The sequence below is a fragment of the Ovis canadensis genome, chromosome 8 (assembly GCF_042477335.2).
Source record: "Ovis canadensis isolate MfBH-ARS-UI-01 breed Bighorn chromosome 8, ARS-UI_OviCan_v2, whole genome shotgun sequence".
Taxonomy (NCBI): Eukaryota; Metazoa; Chordata; class Mammalia; order Artiodactyla; family Bovidae; genus Ovis; species Ovis canadensis.
The window spans coordinates 86,655,491-86,680,413 of NC_091252.1; the positions used below are offsets into that span (position 1 = coordinate 86,655,491).

Consider the following 24,923-nt stretch of genomic DNA (forward strand, 5'->3'; position numbering starts at 1 on the left):
TATTGGCACCAGCACTTGGGCAATGGCAGTTTGCAGAGGGAATCAATAGGAGGCTGAGTATTTACCTACATAAACTGCATATCTGGGGATAAAGCAGCCCAAAGGACCTGACTGTAGTCAGATCTTACACCACCTTACAGATATGGGTTTCTTCAGCTCCAACTTCTTGGGAGAAGGATGGTTCTGCCTCCAGAGATCCATTTGCCAGAGAAGGAAGGCATGTCCCACAATTGTATGAGAAGGAGAGGGGCTGAGCTAGAACTGGAATACCTAAACCCAGGATTCCAGTCTTGCAGTTGTGGATTATACCATTCATGAAATTCATTTCTAGATAAGATTGTTTACAACATAATTCTAATAAAATATCTTTTATTGGTTCATGCTCACCTAATACAATGGATATTGAGATTCCCCCATCTCCTTTGTCCAGAGCAAAAAAATACTTATTTCCCTTTCCACAGGAAGTCAAATCTATCATTTTAAAATTGGCATTTGTGAGTTTCTAAAACCAATTAACCTGTGACCTGCCATGGTTCTCACTGTTCATTGATAATTACTGTTAATGGCTGTTAGTTATCACAGAAGACAAATGATCACTAGAGGCAAGTAAAGGACACATTTAAATGTGTTAATGTGTTTAGTGTGTTAATAATTACTGGTGTCTCAGTTTAATGTGGTAGAGCCAGGCTCTTATTTCTTGTTGGTAAATTAGTTGGGAGATGATAGCATCCCAGTTATGAAAGTTACAAAAGCGAAACAAAGACAAGCAAAAAACCCCAGGCACCAGTTCTATAGAAGATGTAATGACATAATTTTTTTTTTTTTAATCAAAAAAGTAATTACTTGAAAGAAGCTTTAACTGCCATCGGGTCACCCTGTCTGGTTCCCAGGGAAGGATAACCAAAGCCTGCAGAGGTGAGACAAGCTACTTTGTGATTGAATCACAGTCAGGCTCTCATTCTCCACGTCCAGTGTGATTGCCACCATCTCTCACAGGCTGTCTCAACTTAAGTGTACCCAGATTGTTATGAACCACATAAGCAGCCCGAAGGACAGATGTGTGTGTGTGTGTTCTAAAGAGTGAAAGTGAAAGGTACAATTTTGTGTCTTCAGAGGGCTAACAGATAGTGAAATACAGTGTGATTCTTGGTAGTCAGTATGAAATATTGATTTACCCTGTTAATAATGTTATAAAAATTAAATGATTTCACTTAAATGATGTTGAATTTTAAAATAAAGCTTCTGTGTATTTTCTTCTAGGAAGCTCTTGTAGACTGCTACAAACCAACAGAGGTAAGCAAATCACTTTCCCTAAATGTCAAGTTTGAGCTGGTTTTTTCCTCTTTTTTTAATTAAATCAATTTCTCCATTTTTAAGGCAGAACCACAATAAGTGGTTTGATTATGTGTACACTAAGTAACCATTATATCCATAAGTGAAGTGCATGTGTTTGAATAACACTGACTTCCTTATTTGTAAACCTAAACATGTCTGGTTCTAGAAGACTAAAAACTAATAGAATTGGCTGTGTTGCATGCTTTTATATCATATAAAAGCCAAACTTCAAAGGAAATTAAGAAGATTTGGAATCATTTTAGCAAAAATTTTAGATTTATGACTAGAGAATACATTCTATTAGTGTAGAGGTATGTATTTTTAAAAAGCTTAAAGCTGATTCTGTTATTCATAATTGAATGGTTGCCTTTATTGGAAGGATAAATTTTATGCTTTGTGTGGATATTCATCAAGAGCAGAAGTATTCATGTAAAACACGTGGATATTAGTTTGATTAGACCAAAGCATTTAATGAATACTCTAATGACCAGTGTACAAATTAAGGATTTGATCATTTATGAAAATATATGTAAAAGAGGTATTTGCACTTTGCTCCTATGATAACTAAGAGAAATTAGAAGATCTATCAGATGTTTTGAAGTTAATTTACTATATCAAAGCAATAATAAGAGGACTTCTATTTTTGATGTGGTAAAACTACAAAGTGAGAGGAAAGCATGCTTTTAAGAGTGTGTAAAATTTAAATGAATGGGAGGTTTTAGGGTCATTTGCCTTGAGGTCAGTTACTTATTTGAGCTTTATTCTTACAATCTCCGGTTTTCCTTTATATTGATTACATACTGTATTCATAGAGATTTTAAAATTTTAGTTATCAAAACATATATATTTTTAATCAATGTGATATACATATTCATAATTTTGAAAACCCAAAACAGGCTTATGATGAAAAAGTAGCATTGTCTTTCCCATTCCTTAGTTCCCCTCCCTAGAGTATATATTTTATATTTATGTATCTTTACATAACAACAATTTTGGCTGTTTCCCTGCTGTTTACTCTTATATTGCTAAGTATGAATTTACTATTTTTTTCACTCCTTGACTTAAGAGAAATATGATAGATCTCTTACTCTCCACACAATTCATTTCCTTCCATCCCTTCAATAAAATTATATAACAGTATTGTTTTAACCCAGTAGTCAAGATTAATAATATTATGATTTAAACAAATGGTTTTCACTGATAAGTCAAACAGTGAAATATTACCAATGCTTCTTTCTTGCATAGCCATTTGTTTTTCCTAGAGCTGATAAGTACCTTGTCATTTGTTTTTGTCTAGTGCCTATTGGTATTTTTTGTTGAACTCTCCAGAATCTTTGTCTATGTAGTATATTTTTTGTATGCTCAAATGCATCATTACTCACTGTACACCAGGCTTTCCTCCTGGAGCCCCTTTGCAACAATATGGAAAAGTTATTCTCTGGGTCTGCTGAGTAGCTATTGTGTTGAGACTTCTGTTCACTGCTGTCCCATGTCAGATGCTTTGTTTCTTAAATCTCAGTCTTCCTCATTTAAGTTGGAGTACATCATCCTACAATAGCTTTCTGGGAAAGGATGTATAAAAGGTAAAATTTTTGAATCCTTGCATATATAAAAGTGTATCTTGATTGACAGTTTGGATGGTATGGAATTCTAAATAAAATTCATTTCTAAAACTCAATTTTAAGGGCGTTATTCTATTGTTGTATTACTTCGGTTGTGAAGAATTCTGAAGCTTTTTCCATTCTTAGAATCTAGGTGACCTATTCTTTTCCTTTCAGTTAACTTGGATTATCTCCATGTTTTGGAATTTTACAATGATATGCTCTAGGGTGGGTTCTTTTCTGTTCATATGCTGGGTAATTTGTAAACTCTTTTAGTCTGAAGATTTATGCCTTTCAGCTCTTCAAAACTAACTTTTTACTATTTATTATTTTTATAAATTTTTCCCCTCAATATTCTGTATTTTTGGTTCTCTTATTATTCAGATGTTACATCTTCTGGATGGAGCCTCTAATTTCTTATCTTTTTCCTTTTGTTTTTCGTCTCTTTGATCTTTTGTTCTACTTTCTGAAAGATTTCCCTGACTTTATCTTCTATACTTTTTACTGATATTTTTAAATTTCAGCTGTCTTATTTTTAATATTCAAGAACTGTTTCTTGATCACTGTTCACTATTTTGTTTGAGTATTTCTTTTGATATTATGGATGCATTTATTTCTTTTTTCTTTTTGAGGATATCAGTCAATGTTTTGTTTCCTTTTGAAGATTATTCTGCATTCTGCATTTTCTCTGAATCACCTTTTTCTCTGTCTTTGTCCATCCTTGCTAATTCTGGGCAGTGTATTCATGTTTGAATGTTAGGACTCAGTAAGCTGATTGGAATATGTGTGTATGAGCACAATTTGTCCATTGGTGGGTCTCACCATGGAGTGACCAGGTTGCAAATCAGATTTTTTTTTTTTATTGTATGTGGGTATGGAGAAGGGGGTGCATTCCAGGTGGTTCAGTGGTAAAGAATATGCCTGCCAGTGCAGGAGATGCAGAAGACACAGGTTCTATTCCTGGCTCAGGAAGATCCCCTGGAGTAGGAAATGGCAACCCAATCCAGTATTCTTGCCTGGAGAATCCCGTGGACATAGGAGCCTGGTAGACTATAGTCCATAATGTTGCAGAGAGTCAGACACGACTGAGTGCAAACACACACACACACCCATATGGAACAGGGGGCTTCTCAAACTGTTGCTGTTTGGACATATCTTTTCTGGAGAGGTTTTTAGGTTTTTCTGTTTTATTTTTTTTAAGATTTGACCTGGTAAACTCCTATCTGAGGGTTGATAATCTGACTTTAGGCTTTGTCGAAGTAAGGACAGAACGGCAGCGGGAGACTTCCCCCTTAGCTCTTCGGGGACTAGAACTCCTTTATTTATACATAGTTGGGAAATTAAGAGTTAAAACAATTAGATATTTGGAGAGCAGTATCAAATTGTTGCGAAGGGTTGGACAAGCTTAGTGGAATCTTAGTCAGGATAAGTGATGAATTATGCCGATAAATTAACATGGGATGTAGGGGTGAGGGATGGCTGCTGAGAGTGGATGCAGACTGGTGGGTGTAGGCATGCCCCGTACTCACTTATCAGTCCCTTTTTTCTTCGGTTCTTCTGCGTGGGGAAGTGCATCTTTTGGTATTTAGGTGAGAAAGGTTGGATATGCATGAGAGGCCTCCTCCCCTTTCCCCAGGTTTTGCAATGTTCAAGGAGAAAAGTGTTTATACTCTTTATAATTAAATGAGATGGAGGATCTTTTCCTCCTGCAATAATAGTATTCCTTAAAGTAGAGACATTACTTTACCGACAAAGGTGCATATAGTCAAAGCTGTGAGTTTTCCAGTGGTCATGTACGGACGTGAGAATTGGACTGAAAAGAATGCTGAGCACAGAAGAATTGACGCTTTTGAACTGTGGTGTTGGAGAAGACTCTTGAGAGTCCCTTGGACGGCAAGGAGATCAAACCAGTCAATCCTAAAGGAAATAAGTCCTGAACATTCATTGGAAGGACTGATGCTGAAGCTGAAACTCCAATACTTTGGCTATCTGATGTGAAGAACTGACTCATTGGAAACGACCCTGGTGCTGGGAATGGGTATAGGCAAGAGGAGAAGAGAACGACAAAGGATGAGATGGTTGGATGGCATCACTGACTCGCAATGGACATGAGTTTGAGTAAGCTCTGGGAGTTGGTGATGGACAGGGAAGCCTGGCATGCTGCAGTCTATGGGGTCGTCAAAGAGTCAGATACACTAAGCCGCTGAACTGAGCTGGTCTCTTTGAGGAGGCTTATGAGATGAGAGGATGTGGTATTTGAACGTTCATCGGAGTCCCAAAGGAAGAAGGAAGGAAAAGGTGCTGGAGTTTATGAGGGAGCCTCTCTTGCCCCCTTTTTTAGCTCATGGTTCCTAGGAATAGAAATGGTATAAAATGCTGGGGAATTTCAGTCAATGTCATTGATGTATTAAAGGATCATTTCAGAAAAGTTTGGATAGTTTTGTCTTCAAGCTTATGTGTACAAGAAACAGAGTTTACTGGCACCTGGATTGTGATGATAAAAATAATAGCTTGTGTTTCCCCCGAGCTCTAGAGTTCACACTGAGGGAACAAGTATTATCTTATTTAATCCTCACAACCATCACTTGAAGCAGAGAATTTGGGTGACTTGTCTAAGATCTCATAGCAGTGAGCAGAGAGACCCGCGACTTATCCTTGAGTTTCTGACACCTGATCTTGTGCTCTTTCTTTCCATCCTGCCAGTCTTCCTAAGCTGCTTGCACAGCAAGACATGCAGGACATTAAAGGACTTTGACTTATCTCAGCTAAATGCCTGACAATTAATGATGTTCCTTTTCAAGTCGCCTTCTCTGGAAGTACTATTTTTTGATCAAAAGAATTTTACATACAATTATTATGCCTCTTTGAAGTTAGAAATGTAAGGAAGCCGTCTTTGCTGAATCAGACAGATCTATTTATAGTCTCATTGCAAAGGATGAGTTGGCGGTTGGGGTGGGGACCGGGGAGTGGAAAGAAGACTGGACTTTGAATCTAGAGTCTTAAACCAGCACCAAATTTGTGTGACTTATAGGAATTTTCTCAACCTCTCTAAGCCTCCTTTTCTTCCTTTATGAAAATGGAGGTAGTTAATAACCACCTCCTTAGGTTTTAGTAAGGGCTATTTGCAATGAGAATATTAGTGATATCAACAATAATAATAGCTTAGTCATCTCAAAGCACATGCCAGGCACTGATCTAATACATGTATTAATCATTTCATCTTCACAGCAGAGTTATGAGGTTGGCACTATGATCATCAGTTGAGACACAGAACAGCCTGTGTAAATTGCCTCAGGTGACATAGTTAATAAGTGGAGAAGTCAGGGTATGTAGGAGAGCACATAACATGAAGCTTGCCACATGGCTGGTTGAATCTGGCTCCATATAAGGCAATATTTCTCCATTACATATTAATTGCATAAAATGCCCAAATGCACTGATAATGATATTCTTGCATTATTTAATTTGAAGAGCAGGTTTGAAAGAATCTGCTGACTTCACAGAAGTGATATTGTTCTGTCACAGACTTTGGGTCCGTGGTTTCATCCTGTGTGGCTCCCTGGTTAGGAAGAAAGAGACTTGTATTTGCCCATTTTGATTGATATGCCAAACTGTGGACTCTTGACATTTAAATCTTTCCTGACTCCGGCCCTTTAGAAAACACAGCAGTATAATTGAAGTTCCCACACTAATGGATTAGTGACTGACTAGTCAGAATGATGCCTTCATTTTTCCCACTTCAATAGATGCCATTTCTGATGTAGTTGATACTAACATAGAGCTGATAGGTAGAAAAAGGATATTTCTAGGTAAAACATGAAGAAAATAAGTAATTTTGCTTTGGTTATTACTTGAAGTATGCCAGTGGACTTTGTAGGGCTTCCCAGGTGGCTCGATGGTAAAGAATCCACATGCCTCTGCAGGAGATGCAGGAGACACACGTTCAATCTCTGGATTAGGAAGATCCCTTGGAGGAGGAAATGGCAACCTACTCCAGTATTCTTGCCTGGAAAATCCTATAGACAGAGGAGCCTGGTGGACTATAGTCCATGGGGTTGCAAAGAGTGAACATGACGGAGCCACTGAGCAAGCATGCAGTGGGCTTTGTAGAAATCAAGGATGGGGATGTCAAGGCTAATTAGCCAGACTAGGGGGGAGCAGAGACTTCGCGACTCTGAGCCATCAGAGTCTGTCCATTGATATGCATGAGAGGTTCACGCAGGATGAGTCAGTCTGTGAGTAGGCGGTGAGAGGCATCTTTGATCCCGGTAGTCGGCTGGGTCATGGAAATGTTATGCCACGTGTGACGGTACAGAAGAAGGATGTCTAACTACTGTTTGCAAATGGGAACTGACTAGCGTTTTCAGAAGGACAGGCCTGCTCCGTTGTTCATCGTGTGTTGGTGGGTAGGAAGACAGATGCTCTTTCCTTGCTTTGATGTCCCAGTGGCTCTTACATTGCTGATAGGCGTTGGTGCCGGCCACTGTCACCTTCCTACTCACACCCACCATTTAGTATCTTAATCTGTCATTTAAATATTGTTCAGTTTATGTGTACATGGAAGTACTCCCGGCCCTGATTACTGAGCTGACTGCAACAGAAAGAAAATGTAAACTAGGAGAATCAGTGTGAGTGACTGGAGAAGGCTTAGCTTGGTGTTTTGCTATATTCTCTTTGTTCATCTGCTCAACAAATATTTATAGAAGATTTCTGTAATCTAGGGAGTTAGAGAGGGTGGCGAACATGTGTGTCCAGTTTGAAAACAATCTCTTAGAGACTTCCCTGGTGGTCCAGTGGCTAAGACTCCACACTCCCAATTCAGGGGACCCGGGTTCCATCCCTGGTCAGGGAACTAGATCCCACATGCTGAAACTAAGACCCAGTGCAGCCAAAATAAATAAAAACATTAAATAATAAATAGAAAATAAGAACAATCTTTTTAAAGGCCACAGCCACCTATGGTGAGAATTTCAATGCTCACAAAATTTTTAAATAGGGATAAAAGGACAGATATGCTGGGGTGTCAGCTTATCTCACGGTTCTCTAAGTTAGAAATCAAACTGATGAATGGAGAGTGATTTTAGGGGATCTGTGCTTTGCTGGAAAAAGCCAAGGAGGCCACGGTTTTGCATGCAGGGAAAACTTTTCATCTGGCTTCTCATGGGATTTCCTCAAAAGAGACTGCTGTTTGGGGCTGGGAAGAGGAGTAGAACTTGAATGTGAGATTAATGAGTGGAAATCTACCCTTTGAAAACTGTCACCTTCAGAATGATGTTTCTGAAAAGTGAGAATTGGGAAATTACAAAGACTGGAGTCAAGTAGGAACAACATTCTAGCGGTTGGAGCCATTGGCTACAAGAGCCTAATTACGTGTTAGAGTAATTAGGTGGGCAGATCATAAAGAGTTCAGATTTATTAGCCAGAAACATGGGAAGCTTTATCAAGTGCCAAAAGGGTTTTAGTCCCAGTATGTCAGTTGTTCACACACTTTCATTAGGGCTCTTTAGGCTCCAGACCTCTTCTGCCCAGGGAGAAAGAGCCAGGATGTGTTGGAGCTGACTTTTGGACCCATTTTTAAAGTAGATTTATTTATTTATTTTTTGGCTTTGCTGGAAGAACCACGTGCATCTTGCCATTGGACGGTCCTCCTCCCCCCAATAATTAATGATTATTATTTTATAAAAGACTCAGTGGAGGAGGTAGAGGCTTTAAAGGGCAGTGACTTTAAACAGTTGGCATTTTCCAGTGATTGATTGTGCTTTTATGGCCTTTTCTTTTTCTATTAAATTCAAATAAGTGATCATGTGACGCCATGATCATGTTTTAAAAGCTGATCAACCCTATATTAAAATCAGCTTTATGTTCTCTTCTTGTGTTTAGATTTATCTGGGCAGGAGAAAAACTATGTTAAAGGCAATTTAACACATGATTTTTGATTTCTGTATCTTTAGCAAAGGGAGTCACAATCACACAAGTCTCAAACAATTTAGAAATGGATTTCTTTCCTTTAGACACAATTCAGGTGTTTGTACTAAATAATATTGTCCTTCATTGATAATGGGACCCTCGATGAAATTAGTTTTCTAAATTATAATTCTGCTGAGTTTAGTCCACTGATTATTTATTGGAGTTGGATTACTTATGTGGACTTTATGTGGTATAAATTTCAGGTGTATGGTATGTGAGAAACCCATTAGTAAGTGAAGGAAGAATTAAATGCCAATTAGGTTGGATCTGGTGAGGGCAAATGAACTGTTCTGCTGCATATACAAAAAGGTTAGAATTTGGATACAAAATAAATTAATCTAAGAGCAGTGGTCTGTATCTCTAAAATAGATTCATGAGACTGCTCTCATCAGCAGAGCAAATTAATCTTTAATGGTGGGTAGTCAAGGAAATTAATGTACAAAATGAATGCAGTTAAGACCTTCAGGAATTTATGTTGGCAGAAGTCATTATAAGCACAGCAGGCACAAACCCTCACCCAAAACAGATTCATAAGCCTCCCTTCAGATCATGAAAAATAGGATCAGTTCTGGTGTGGCCCTGTCAGCAAATGAACTCCTCTGAAGATAAACCCTCTCCCCTCCTCTTCTCCCCCAAAAGACAGAGAAGTGAAGTATTTCAGTGATGAGTGATGAAGGCACTGGTGCTGCTAAATAATGCCAGTGACTGAGGAGAGCAAATCCCAGGGTCACACAGGGATGGGCTAGCCCCCAAAGCCACGTTCATCAGGACTGATTCACGGCCTGCTCCTTTGGCATCCTGTGTGACCTGGATAGTCAAGCCAGTGAAAGTTTGCAGCGTGATTTTTAAATGCTTAGCTGTTTCGTTGAGGGGGTACATTTTGCCATTTGGAATAGTTTTCAGGTGTTGCCATCATATTTAAGAAGAGGCACGTACTGCCTACACTTCCATTGTTCTCACGTATCTAATCTTTGCTGGATCTTGAAATTCTTCTCATAGAGCCTGGTAACTGTGGTTCACAGTGCTGTTTTGTATATTTGAAAGTTGCTAAGAGAAAAAATTGTAACTGTGTGGTGATGGATGTTAACTAGACTTACTGTCATGATTATCTTGCGATATATTCTTATATTATGTCGTATGGTGGTTTAGTTGCTAAGTCATGTCCAACTCTTGCAATCCCATGGACTGTAGCTTGCCAGGCTCCTCTGTCTATGGGATTCTCCGGGCAAGAATACTGGAGTGGGTTGCCATTTCCTTCTGCAGAGGATCTTCCCAACCTAGGACTCTAACCTGGGCCTCCTGCATTGCAGGCAGATTCTTTACCGACTGAGCTATGAGGGAACCCCATTATGTCGTATACCTGAAACTAATATGTTGTATGTCAATTATATGTCGATTAAAAAAGTGAAATTCTTCCATCTCTGCCAATCACAACTTGCCTGATTCCCATGTCATCTGTTGAATGCCAGGCTTTTTGGAAGAAGTGTCAGGTAGCTACATGAAACAGGTGCAAGCTGACTTGATTTGCCGTCATTTGGCAGCGAGGCTCAGGGACAGATGGTCCCCGAATGTGCCTTTTTAGGAAATGCTTGGTGCAGTGATTGGGTTGACCAAGAGGAGGCACACAAGAAGTTGCTGATCCTCATGGGTTCCAGCCTTCAGAATCCTCCCCTGCTGTTTCTCTTCATGCCACCTAAGGGGTGGGTGGTGTTCTTTGGACAAGCAGGTAAAGCCCCCAGAGTTCTGCCGGGCGCCCTTTGTCAGAACTTACATGTTGCACACGATTGTTCTCACTGGTGACATCATTCACCAAGCGGCAGTTTTAAGCATTTCTTTGGAAAAATCTGTTTGTTGGGAAATATTTCTCATCAAGGGGCTGCGTCATAATATCCATTTATCTTGTTTATCTTTTCCAATGACTTGAAACGCTTGAAAGAGCGACATGAGTGAGTGCAGCTTAGTCATGCACACAGCAGCGGTCTGTAGTGACACCCAGATTTCTCCTTCTCCCGCTTTTCGAGGGACCCACCCAGAGCAGCGCAGTGTCATCACTAACAGATGAGTCACTTTGAGCGACTAGGGAAGGGCTGCAGACGCCTGGCTCTGGTGATAATTGCAAAATGCGCATCCATCTGCCACCTCTGGCACAGACCCCAGCAGGCGAGAGGGGGTGGCAGCTGAAAGCCACAGGGCTCAGGAGGGATTAGGAACGAGAGCTCAGAGTGTGGCCACTGCAAGGCCATGCCCCGTGCCAGCCCACACCGCCCAAACTCGAGAGCAAGGAGGAACCTTCTGTTTTCACAAAGCTGCCAGGTCCCCTCAGAAGCCTGCTTTGCTTTTTCTTTCCTAGGACTCTCTCCATAAATCCGGTGGCCGCTTGTCATTGAGTCAGGTTTCCAGGGTCACTGGAGATGTTTCTTTTCTTTCTTTTGTTCTCTGATCTCTTCCGTGTGTGTGCTTGTGCACAGCTCTCCTCCATTCGCTGCCCTCCCCGCCTCCAGCATCCTAGACTCCACTCTCCCCCAAGTGTTCCTCCTCTTCCCTAACTCTCCCAGGAGGCCTAGGGTTCCAGCGCTGAAGAGAGAACTCTGGAACCTTCCTCCAGAGTAGCTGGGGCCAGTTGATACTTTGCACCGTTCCAGCCTTCTCCACTGACATACAAAGATTTTCATGTTTTCTCTCCCTGCTGCTTCACTTTAATGCCTTGTTATGTGGATTAATTGCTTTTTGTACATATTTCTTGGCTTTACAAACCTTTGCTGAGCACCTCCTGTATTATGCACCGTGCTAGGAAAACAAGAAGGAACTGGATTCTTGCAGCCAAGTAGGAGTGACAAGGGTGCAGGGATTATCTTGAATCCTTTATATGAATGATACTTTGTAACATTTCTTCTTCAGCCTGCTTATTGTGCCCAACATGAGACTTCTGAGATTTGTCCATGCTCACATAGAAGGCTCTAGTTTATTCATTTTTATTGATTTCCTGTGCAATAACATTGTTTAAATGTAGATAATCCTCTTTACTATAATTCATGACTACATTAAAAACTGACATGGATCTGTTTGCTAAGACACTAGATTCTTACGGGCATCTGCTTTCTACTCATTAGAAAATCTACTGTTTATTTGAGAATGGTAAAAGAAAGAAAGAAAGAAAAGGCTAGTATCTTAGTCATTATGTCTTCACCTCATAGGAAACCTAGAAAGGTCTCTGGGTCTCCCAGGGCTATACTATAAAACAATACAGTCTCATGTGTCTCTCTACCCCTACTCAAGTGTCTTCTGGAATTCCTTGTGAATTTCAGTGGGCACCTTGGCAACAGAACTTTCTATCACTCTGCTGACTTTTAAGAGTTAAATAATTCCAAAATTTAACATTTTTGAACTGTCCAGTCTTATCTTCCTAAAATAGTGTGTTACTCACTAACTCTCCTTGCCAAATAAAGGCCCCTCAAATACTAAGTGTTAACTGCAAAGAAGTTAGGTGAAGCTCCTCTTCTCTCCCCAAATCAAGTTATTTGGAGTCTCAAGTGAATGTAAGCACCGCAAACACAGGTCTTCCTCAAAGAAGGCAATAACATTATATGTTACAATATACTGTAACATATTTATCCCCTCTTCTGCTATTCACTTAGGCTATCTTTATTAACATACAGCATGATTGTCTATGTAGAAAATCCAAGAGTGTACCCAAAAGTTATCAGAAATAATGAGTTCAGCAAGCTTGCAGGATACAAGATAAATATATAAAAATGCAGCATTGTATTTCTATATACTAGCAACAATCGAAATTGAAATAAATCCACACCACTCACAATAACATCAACAATATTAAATACTTAGAAATAAATCTGACAGAAGATGTGTAATATTTGTACACTGAAAACCAAAAATGTTGCTTAAACAAGACTTAAATGGGTACAGAGATATACCATTTTCATGGGTGAGAAGATTTATTATTGTTAAGATGTCAGTTCTCTCCAAATTGATCTATAGATTTAATGCAGTCTCAATGAAAACCCAGCCAGTTTTCATTGGTAGGCATTTACAAACAAAACAAATCTAAAATTATCAAGGAAACTTAAAGGACCTAGAATAGTTTTGAAAAAAATTAATAAATTTGGCTGATTAACATTACCTGATTTAAGACTTATTATAAAAATCTATACTTTCCTTATTGGTGTAAGGATAGACACATAAATAGATCAATGCCTCAGCTGTTCTACTCCTAGGTATTTACCCAAAATAAGAGGAAGCATATTTCATACAAAGACTTATACATGATGTTTTTAGCAATTTTTTTTTTATGATTTGTGTAGTTTTCTATTTTTGAAATTGCTTTACAATATTGTGTTAGTTTCTGCCATACAGCAACATGAATCAGCCATAGGTATACATATATCCCCTCCCTCTTGAACCTCCCCTCCACCTGCCACCCCATCCTACTCCTCCAGCTTGTCGCAGAGCACTGGATTTGAACTCCCAGCATCATACAGCAAATTCCCACTGGCTATCTATTTTACGTATGGTGGTGTATATGTTTCAATGTTCAGTTCAGTTCAGTTCAGTTGCTTAGTCGTGTCCAGCTCCTTGCAAGCCCATGGATTGCAGCACGCCAGGCTTCCCTGTCCATCACCAACTCCTGGAGCTTGCTCAAACTCATGTCCATCCAGTCGGTGATGCCATCCAACCATCTCATTCTCTGACGTCCCCTTCTCCTCTTGCCTTCAATCTTTCCCAGCATCAGGATCTTTTCCAGTGAGTCAGTTGTTCGCATCACGTGGCCAAAGTATTGGAGTTTCAGCTTCAGCATCAGTCCTTCCAATGAATATTCAGGACTGATTTCCTTTAGGATGGACTGGTTGGATCTCCTTACAGTCCAAGGGACTGCAGTGTTTCAGTGTCGCTCTTTCAATTCATCCCTCCCTCTCCTTCCAGCACCATGTCCATAAGTCTGTTCTCTATGTCTGCGTCACCACTGCTGCTCTGCAGATAAGTTCGTCAGTTCCATCTTTCCAAATTCCATATATATTAATGTACAATATTTATTTTTCTCTTTCTGACTTACTTCATTCTATATAATAGGCTCTAGGTTTATCCACCCCATCAGAGCTGACTCAAATGCATTCCTTTTTATGACTGGGTAATATTTCATTGTATATATGTACCAAAGCTTCTTTATCCTTTCATCTGTTGGTGAACATCCAGGTTGCTTCCATGTCCTAGCTATAGTAAAGAGTGCTGCAGTGAACACTGGGGGTGCATGTGTCTTTTTCGGTTATGGCTTCCTCAGGGTATATGCCTAGTAGTGGTATTGTTGGATCACGTGGTGGTTTTACTCCTAGTTTTTAAAAAATCTCCATACTGTTCTCCACACTGGCTGCATCAGTTTACATTCCCACCAACAGTGCAAGGGGATTCCTTTTTCTCCACACTCTCTCTAACATTTATGTTTTTAAGCAATTTTATTCATAATAGCCCCAAGGTGGGAATAACTCAAATTTCCATCAACAGGTGACTAGGTAAAACAAATTGTGATACTTCTCTAAAGTGGTATGCCAACTGGCAACAAAGTTGGAATGAACTATTAATACATGCAGCAGTATTGCTGAACCTCAAAATAGTTTTGCTGAGTTAAAGAAGCCAGACTAAAAAGTATAGAGTGTTATAATTGTATTTATAGAAAACTCTAGAAAATGCAAATGAATCTAGAATGACCGAAAACAGATCAGTGTTTTCCTGGGGCAGGAGAACTGGGGTAGGAGGGGAGGATTACAAGGAAAATGAAAAATCACCTGGAGGTGTTAGATATGTCCATTCTATTCACTGTGCAGATAGTATGCCCATAGTAGTTGTATACTTCAACTATGTGTATTTTGTGGCATATCAATTATATCTTAGTGAAGCTGTTAACAAAAAAAGTCCCTGGGATCCTTTCAGTGTTAAGAGCTTCCATCCCACCATTCTATTAAAATTTCTCTCCTCCAAGACACAACGGCCCCTTCTTGCCTAATTCAGTAGCTCTGTCTTTGACTTAATCTCTCATCAGTAATTCCTTCTTTTGGCTTCTTAACCACACACTTTCTTCGCAATATTGGAAATCAACTAAACTTCAATTTTTAAAAAATAATAAAATAAAACCAGAACACTTTCTTGAGTTTCCCCTAATTTCATTGGTTCCTCTTTTTCAGTCTTGTTTGTTGGCTCCAAGCCTTTAGATCTCACTTGTTAGGGAGCCTCTGCCCTTGGTCTTTGGCCTTTTTTCCCTCTCTATTTGCACTTTTCTCCAAGGTTTTTGCATCTAGTTTTGTGATTCCAAGTACTGTCATCTTGAGCAGTTCAATGGAATTTTCTGAGATGATGGAAAAATCCTACTGTTCAATATGATAACCATTAGCTAGTTTAACATATTATATGTGGCGACTGAGTATTTGAAATGTGGCTTGTGTGACTAAGGAAGTGAATTTTAATTTTTATTTATTTTAATTAGTTTAAATTGAAATAGCCACATGTGGTTAGGGATTAATGTATTGAATAACCTTGGTCTAGATTCCTGTGTTTACAAATTATAGATGGTAACCATTACGTGATCTTGATCTGTATTTTTTTCAAAATAGAATAGAATAGAAAATATCTTACATATAGTATTACATATAGAATTTTTATGCGAAGCTTTTGTTTCCATCTTGCATCTCTGTGTACTAGGTTGCTATAACTATATAGATCACAAGACTTTTCGGGTTTTTCGTTTGTTTTTGTTTTTAGTTGAAAGCCATTTAGATCAGTGCTAGTCATACCCATATTTATGTTTTCTGTCCAAGTTCAGAAATGGTAGTAATTAAAATGTTTGTGTCCTTTGACCTACTACAGAATAGCTCTCCAAGGGGAATAATCCAAATTGTATACAGAGATTTATACATAAAGATGTTAATTGTGGCATTGTTTATACTTTTGAAAAGCCAGAAACCAACCAAATATCCAGTGATGGAGGAATTAAACAGATTGTAGAACATCCATATAATAAAGGACTGTATAACTATTAAAATTAATTTTTAAAATGACTATTTAATATTGTGGGGAAAAGATGACATACTGCTAAGTGTGGGCTTTCCTGGTGGCTCAGATAATAAAGAATCTGCCTGCAATGCAGGAGACCCGGGTTCAATCACTGGGTTGGGAAGATCCCCTGGAGAAGGGAATGGCTACCCACTCCAGTATTCTTACCTGGAGAATTCCAAGGACAAAGAAGCCAGGCAGGCTGGAGTCAGAGTCCGTGGGGTCACAAAGAGTTGGACTTGACTGAGTGACTTACACACACACACACTGCTAAGTGCAAATAAAGGATATATTTATATAGTATAATCTTAATTAGGTAAAAATAATTTCCATAGAAGAAAATATGTTAATAGTGGTTCGTTCTGAGGAGTAATTGTTATTGGTTTATATTTTCTAGGTTTTCTAGAAAAAGCACATGTAACTTTCATATTAGCAAAAAGATTATTAAAAACGAAATCATGGCAGCTCATCATATATTAACTGTTTAAGCACATTATGTTTTAGAGCTGGATAGAAGCACAGGGACCATTTAGTCTGGGAGCTATGGCTTGGGGTTCTAATTGGTGGGTGACTGTTTTTCAGAGGTCTTAAAGGAAAGGAAGTCTTGACGTTTTTGCTCTCGGATGTCCCTACTGTGCACAGTTCTATCAATCACTGGCTGTCCCTTGCTGATCAGAAAGTCTGATTGGCTGTCAGCTTTGTTTCAACAAATCTAAAAAAGGAAGACAAAGTGATTATTATCTAATAAAGGTGACTTATTTAGTAGCCAGAAACTTTAATACATGAGGCAACAATGAAAGATTGCTAATGGCTTAAAGTGAGAACTATTCTAGATTGTTCTTTGGGTTCTGATCCATGAATAGTCACAACATCATTTTAGTGGGTCTTCCCACTATTATGTTTTAAATGAAATTAGAGTGGAATAAAAAAGAGTGTGTGGCATATCAGTTCAGTTCAGTTCAGTAGCTCAGTCGTGTCCAACTCTTTGTGACCCCATGAATCGCAGCACGCCAGGCCTCCTTGTCCATCACCAACTCCCGGAGTTCACTCACACTCACTTGCATCGAGTCAGTGATGCCATCCAGCCATGTCATCCTCTGTCGTCCCCTTCTCCTCCTACCCCCAATCCCTCCCAGCATCAGAGTCTTTTCCAATGAGTCAACTCTTCGCATGAAGTGGCCAAAGTACTGGAGTTTCAGCTTTAGCATCTTTCCCTCCAAAGAAATACCAGGGCTGATCTCCTTCAGAATGGACTGGTTGGATCTCCTTGCAGTCCAAGGGACTCTCAAGAGTCTTCTCCAACACCACAGTTCAAAAGCATCAATTCTTCAGCACTAAGCTTTCTTCACAGTCCAACTCTCACATCCGTACATGGCCACTAGAAAAACCATAGCCTTGACTAGATGGACCTTTGTTGGCAAAGTCATGTCTCTGCTTTTCAATATGCTATCTAGGTTGGTAATAGCTTTTCTTCCAAGGAGTGAGCGTCTTTTAATTTCATGGCTGCAGTCACCATCTGCAGTGATCTTGGAGTCCCCCAAAATAAAGTCTGACACTATTTCCACTGTTTCCCCATCTATTTCCCATGAAGCGATGGGACCAGATGCCATGATCTTCGTTTTCTGAATGTTGAGCTTTAAGCCAATTTTTTCACTCTCCTCTTTCACTGTCATCATAGTAAGTGTTCATTCTTCAAGTTTTTATTTCAGATGTATTTTTGTATGTACTGAATTGTAAATATAAATGTGTCTTGTTTTTCTTTTCAAACTGTGATTTGCAGTCCAAAAAAGTCAAGAGACTTCTATTACGATCTAGACCCATGGTTCTCAGTAAGATCCTGAGACCAGAAGCACAGGTATCACCTGGAAGCTTGTCAGAAATGCAAGTTCTCAGGCCACAGCCTGTATCTACTGAATCAGAAACTCTGGGGGAGTGGGCCTAGCACTCTGGAGTTTATTTAATAAGCCCTCCTGCTCACCTGCGATTTGATGTGCATTCAAGTTTGAAAACCACGGGTCTAGTTTAGCTATTTCAAGTGAGGTTCAGAGACTAACGCTGGCATCATTTGGTGGCCAGTTGGAAATGCAAAATATTCAGCCCCAACCAGACTTATTCATTCAGAATCCACACATTTCCCTGGTGAGTTGTAAGCAAGTGTTAAAGATGTAGTGAAGTTTGCATAGCATTGATCTAAACCACATAGGCCTTCAGGGGCCAAGTAGATAATGTCAATGAGTGAAGGCAGCTTGGTTTTCTCTTTAGAGAGAGTACAGCAGTGAGAACACAAGATGGTGAGAAGTTTAACTATCTTCATTTGTTTAAAAAATGTCCTATACTGTGCCAGTTGGGTTAACACACCCAACCAAGCTCATCAATTAAGGTTAGCTGCCTTAAGCAGATTTTAAACCCTTATTTGAATAGTGTCTCTCTCATAATAACTTCTTCTGATCTCTTTTAGGAGTTCATTAAGGAGCTGCTCTCTCGGATAAGAGGCATGAGGAAATTGAGCCCCCCACAGAAGAAGGCTGTATAATTCCAGCCCAGGTGGAACTCTGCTGGAGATGCAGGGAGGAATTTGGACTTCACGAAGACTTTTCTTAAAGAACTGTTGTCCTTATGAGCAACTTTTTTGGGGGTGGGGAGGGGTGATATCTATTAGACATTTATTCAAGAGTGTTCCTTTTTTGGTTTTTAAAGGTTTGGTTGGTGTAATATTTTAATAGCAAAGATATCACAGACTCTGGCTTCAGCCCAACCAGAGAGCATCAAATCAGGCAGACATGCAAGGAGGGGCTGGACCAGGCAGCATCTTCTTGGAGAAACCAGATATTAAGGACCTAATGATACAGGGATGATGGTTTTCTTACAGCTAGTTTGGTAATACTTTTTTCTTGAGTTGTACATTTGACACAAAGGTCAAATTTCTTGTACTTGTATATATCTACAGGCAACTAAGTTAAAATGTGGATGTGAGTTTTATTTCACATGGATGGAATAAACTTGTGGTCATCCTTTAATTGGAGGTCACGACATGTGTGTTTTCAAAAGGCCGCTAGGTCTTCTCATGTGAGTGCTGGAGACCGCCAATGTTCACTTTCTGCACCAAAGTGAAAAGAACTCAGCGTATCCGTTATTTTAATGAGCTACACTACGACAATGTGGAGTTGGTCAAGGGCTTAATTTATGGACTTTGTATTATTCTGTTAATCGGGATGCTTCGCCAGGTCATGTACTTATTGCCTCATTTGTGGTATTTTAAAGTTTTCTGAACCCTTTCTTTGAATGACTATTCGAATTTCTCGAGAAACGTTCACACTATCTGAGGGGTGTTTGGCGGTGGAACCAGGAAGCGCCGTGTAGCAATTCATTCTGTGCTTTCTACCAAATACCATATATTATTCTCTCTCCATGAAAGCAGGTCATAAGGAAGTGAGCAGATTCAATATCTTCCTCCTTAGAAGTAGATCTGGGCACTTCTGTGCCTGGGGGGCATCAGACCAGAGTGGATGAGCTGAGCGATGAGTGGGTGTACAACTGAGAAAACCTCCGCTCTTCTGGAGAAAGTCGATGCAGGAGCATTGGCTGGTTTGGAAGTGTGGTAGAGATTTCCTTTCTGGCTTCTCTCAGTGGCTTATGGTGAGGACTCTGGCCCTAATTGTGCACCCTGATCTGATCCCTTTGCTTGGAGCTGAGCCTGGGGCACCTGCTGAGCCCCTCTCAGTTTTATACCAGCTCCTTGGAGAAGGATCAAAATGCAGTTGGATGTGGGTGGGGTCAAAGGTCAGAGTAGAAACTCTTGGCGTCCTCCAGGAAGCCCCCACTGCCTCCCATAGAAACCCCCTCCCTACTGTAAGGTGTCTCTAGGTGGCCCTGTCAGAGGACAGGGGTCAGGCATTTTATATCAAGGGTGCTCTGAACATATTTTATTTTTTAAAAGAACTATGTTTGTGAATTTTATGTACACTGGCAAGCTTTGAAAATGTATTTAATTTTGTAATGTTTACCAATGATTTATTTACAAGCTATTTACTCAAATAAACAAAGCTGCTTACAACTCTGCTTACACGTTTGCCTTGCAAAACAGCATGGGCGTGATTTTACTTTGTCAGATGCTCTGAAGACGAGGGCGTGTGCGCATATGCTCAGTTGTGTCTGACTCTGTGCGACGCCATAGACTGAAGCCCGCCAGGCTCCTCTGTCCATGGGATTTCCCAGGCAAGAATACTGGAGTTGCCTTGCCCTCCTCCAGGGGATCTTCCTGACCCAAGGATCAGACCCAAGGATCGAACCCACACCTCCTGCATTGGCAGGTGGGTTCTTTACAACTGAGAAGCCACAGACAAGGGTACCAAGCACCCCTGGCTTTTCATTTTCAGGTCTTTTGTTCATTTGATCCTGGACCTCACCTGAGGCATCCTCAGATCAGGGGGCGAAAGGAGGGGAGCTGGGACAGAATCCCCACTTGAGCAGGAAACAGAAAATAACTCTGTGCCTTGGCCCTGCCTGCCTTCTACAGCACTCCCCCAGGCCATGCGTCTTTCACTTCATTCAAACTGCCTTTTGCCCATCTGGTGTATATTCTCAAGATTTCAGATTAATCAGATATTCCAGTTATTGTTAGAATGCCTTACACGCTATGAGTACACAAAAATCAAAACTTGCAGGAGTTCTGTTAGGTTTGACCAGCCCAAATTATAATGTTTTCCTTTGAACTTTTCCTTTGAAGGCCTCTGAGGCCTACCACATCACACACTTCCTGCCCCCCTCCCACCCCCCGCGGCCTTGCTCTTGGCCTGGCATCACCTGACTCCCTGGAGCACTCAAGCCACAAGCTGGGACCTCCTCCTCGCCTCTTCATCCAGGTCCCAATGCATCCATAGTCACCAAGCTTTTCCTCTGTTAATACTGCTTAAATCTGTCCCAGGGAAATCTTGCCGTGATTGCTACAACTATCTTGGATTTGACTTCCCTGTGTTCTGTCTTATGTCCCTCTGATCTGTTTTCCACCCAGTAATCAGAATAATCTTTCCCCAAAACAGCTCTGATCACTCTACTCCCCTACCTAAAACCCAAACCCCTCTGACTTCTCTTCAAGGAATTGGTCCCTATCTCTCCAGCCTTCTCTTTTGGCCTTTCGGACTAATGTCTGGTCCTACTGAATTCCTTGGGGTGTCTGAAATGTTCTCTGTATTTTTTTTCCTCAGAAATTTTACAGAAATTATTACCTGCATCTGGTACACCCTCTCCACCAACAGGCTGTATCTGGAGAGCTGGGTTGGACCCTTCCTAAGTGTGTGTACAGCCTAGTGGCATGTCTCCACTGTTACTACTGGCCATTCACCTGTTGTCTCATCTGTTAGACTCTAGGATTCTTGAGGTTGGAACTGGGTCTTATCAATCACGCCCCTGGTTCTGTGCTTGACCCATCAGAGTGATCAATATGTGTTTTCCAATTGAATAAACATTATAAATGATTCTTTGAGAAAACTCAACTGACTCCTTCCCACCTTGGAGAGTGCATATTACACCCAAGCGTATGTTTGAACCACCCGCGAAGCTTTAAAAGCTGCTGATGCCTAGACCCTAGTCCTGACCAACTTAATCAGAATCTGTAGGTAGGAGCAGAGGTTAGGCATTTTTAAGGTCCCCAAGTTGAGTACCCTGGGCCACTGGCCATTCTTGTGCAGCCCAATGCCCACGTTTGACGGCAGGATCAGCTTGGGCTGTTATGACAGGCGGCCCCCATGACATGAGCACGCTAACTATTTCTCATTTTATTTTCTACTGGAGAGCAATTAAGGGTCAGCACTTGGGGAATGACTTCAAAGGAGCCAATTTCTGGCTCAGTGATTGCTTGAACCCTGGGAAATCCACGTTTAAATGGAGTGGTATCCATTTACAGCAATCGTAATAGTGGCTCCCACTTCTTGATCACCGTGTTAAGTGTTTATCTGCCTTATCTCATTATATCTGACATTAGTCTCATGGGGTGGATTGCTATTCTCATTTTACAGGTGAGAAAAAATCAACTCAGAAAAGGTAAGCAGCTTACCTGAGATCACACAGTTATAGAGCCGAGATTCAAGCCCTTGACCATTAGGCTTACCTGCCTCTTACAGGGGGATATTCAGTCCCATACACAGGAGAAGGGCCCCTGCATCTGCATCTATCAGGGAATCTCACTGCGTCTACAGTGGGCTGGGCCCCTGAGCTGGTGGGTGCGGTGGGGAGGCTCTGTGGTAGGAGGGGTCCTCGGCCTCCTGACAGTCCTCTCCATCTGTAGGTAGAAGCAGAGCTTAGGCAATTTTCAAGGTCCCCCGATTGAGTGCCTGGGCCACTGGCCATTCTTGTATAACCCAATGCTCACGTCTGATAACAGGTCATCAGCTTGTGCTGTTGTGACAGGTGGCAGCCATGATGTGAGCACATTGTTTCTCATTTTATTTTCTACTGGAGAACCCAGGGCCCCGCCTGCTCTGGAGCTGTGGCACAGCCTATTCCAGGCTCTTCTTGTTGTCTCCCCTAACAAAAAGCTCCTGGGTTTGGCCTTGGCAGCAAAGTACAGAGCACCCTTTCTTCAGTTTCCTGGGAAGGCAAATTTAGGAGAAAGAGAAGCCCAAGGTGATGTGGTTTCCAGCTCTTGTTACACACAGATGTTTGATTTTCATTTACAAACTGGAGACCCCATGAAAGGCTGTGTGCTGTGCAGAAATCAGTTGATCAACAGTAGATGAGTAAGTCATTATTTCCAATTCTTTCCAAGAAGATGGAGTGGCTGGGGACATGACCTCTGTGCGAGCCACACTGAGGGGTACAGGCTGAAGGGGTCAATGCCGAGAGATTGCCAGGCAGGCACCAGGCCCCCACCTGGAGACGCAGGTGGGCGAGCATCTGGGAGGCGACCTCATCCCTTTCCATGGCCAGAGTGGGAGCCACATGTTTGCCTTGGTGCCTAGTGTTGCTCTGGGTGCTGCTCCACGCCCGGCCTGCAAGCACGGGGCTTGTTCTTATTCCTGTCCCTCCAGTGTTGCTCGGCGAGACACCCGGGCTCAGAGCCAGCCCTTCGTGTGACTGCTGAGTGACACTCCTGCACTTCACCCTGCTTCTGCTTCTGAGTTAAAGTTGTGATTCCCTCTGCTTCTTAGGGATCTTCCTCGAATGCCAACACTTTGGGGAGCTTCCTACCACCCCCCTCACCCACATCCTTTTACCCCTGCTTTGGGCACTAACCTGAGGACACTTTGATAGTAGAAATGGCCTAAGTGGTCTTGGGTGGGGAGAAGTACTGTGGATGGGAGGGCCCCTTGTCTATGGTCTAAAAACACACAAAGAACTCAGCGTATTTGGCATTGGAACTTTGGGAAAGCTGGTTTCAGATTGAACAGAGGCAGGGGTCCTAGTGATTTTCCCCACTGCTGTTTTCTTCTTTGAATTTATTTCAACCCAGAGGATCCTGGAGAGTTATCACTGAGAGCTGGTGACATTCTCTCTGAAGTTTGGGATGTAACTAGCTGGGTGTTTGTAATTTGCTGTGAAAAACAGGTGGATTCTCCCAGTCTTCTGTGAGCAAGAAAGATCCAGACTTCCTGGAGATCCCCTCCTCCCCGACTCAGACACCAGAGCTGGAAATGCTTCACTTCTTCAGTGTTCTGATGCCACCGTGGCATCGTGCACTTGGGAATGAATGGTTTGTATAAGACTGAATTGTTCTTCACCTCTCTCAGCTGTGTGGGTGTTCCCACCACAGCATATTGGATGAGCATCTCAGTGGAGTACTGTTACAACAACTGCAAACTAGGCCCTGGAGATCTGGTCTTCTGATGCTTTTGTTGGGTCCGTTGGATAAATAAGACCAGATTTATCTCTGGTACATATTTCCTTCAGCTTCAAGCTCTTCAAAGTAGAGTGTATTAAATGGCCTTGCTGGGTTTGGGTTCACCTTATTATGGTGGATTCTAGAGGTAGAAAGTCCTATCAAGTATATGGGGGTTTAAAAAAGTGTTTGTGCTATGTTGACTTAGTCACATTTTACAGACACACATATGCACACAAATTCAGTGTTATCCTTGTTGGGAGACAGTTATATATGGGTCTCTAGTGTTTCTGCGTGTTTGTGGCCAGACACTGCCTTAAGGCTGCACAAGTGTTTTCAAGTATGATTGTATGTGCAGCAAACTGTGTTGGAAGATAGAGATTGCTTCTCCTTCTAGAGCAGAAAATAGGTAAGCTTACTGCCTATTATAAAAGATACGGGTTCCCTAAGTCCAGAGTTCTTTCTTCTGTAGTGCAACCCTTTGCAAGTACAGTTGTCACTCAGCCTTCTTTGCAACCCCCTGTGTGAATTGGGACTTGCAAAATCATCATTCCAAAATGCTGCTTCTCTAGCTACTATTCTTGTGAATAATAAGCTGTCCTCTCTCTCTGACCCAGGAGTATTGGGTCTTTGATGCATTCCTGGCTCTCAGGCAGGCTAACTTTTCAACTTGGAAATAGGGTCAAATCTCATACGCCACCCAAGTCTTGGCAATGATCAGTCTTCCTGGTCTCTTTGAGTATGATTTGCATCATTTGTGTAACTAGTAGATACTTTTTCTTGTTTAGACGCTAATCTGATCCATCGTTTTCAATCATAGAGTCAGAAATTTTCTTTGGAGAGATTTCATGTCTGGAAATGATTTTCTGTTGGCAGAATTTACTTTTACTTTCACAAAAGCTATTTTTTCTCTCTCTCCTTGTTAGCAACAAAAGGAGGATGCTGTATGGTAGAGATAAGGGGAAATGGGCCAATGGAAGAGAGACATAACAAATTTACAGAAAAATGACACTCGAGTGAAGCTGAGAAGATAGGCAGATGGCAGTTCTTGTCTTGAATCTTTCTCTTTAAAATAGGTACTTAAATAATATGAGTGGCAGTTTATCACATGCTACCTTGACATCCTCAAATTAAACTCCAAAAGCAGTTTA

At 41.1% G+C, this 24,923-nt stretch overlaps 1 protein-coding gene across 1 annotated transcript in view; it reads left to right on the forward strand.

Annotated features, from left to right (window-relative positions):
- Positions 1–20,013, forward strand: part of PPP1R14C (protein phosphatase 1 regulatory inhibitor subunit 14C) — a 92,078-nt gene extending 72,065 nt beyond the window's left edge. Inside the window, exons 3-4 of the mRNA XM_069599308.1 lie at positions 1,261–1,293; positions 18,418–20,013. Of these exons, the coding sequence (XP_069455409.1) occupies positions 1,261–1,293; positions 18,418–18,492 (108 nt within the window). The 3' untranslated portion in view covers positions 18,493–20,013. The remainder of the gene's footprint in view (positions 1–1,260; positions 1,294–18,417) is intronic.
- The last annotated feature ends 4,910 nt before the right edge of the window (positions 20,014–24,923 follow it).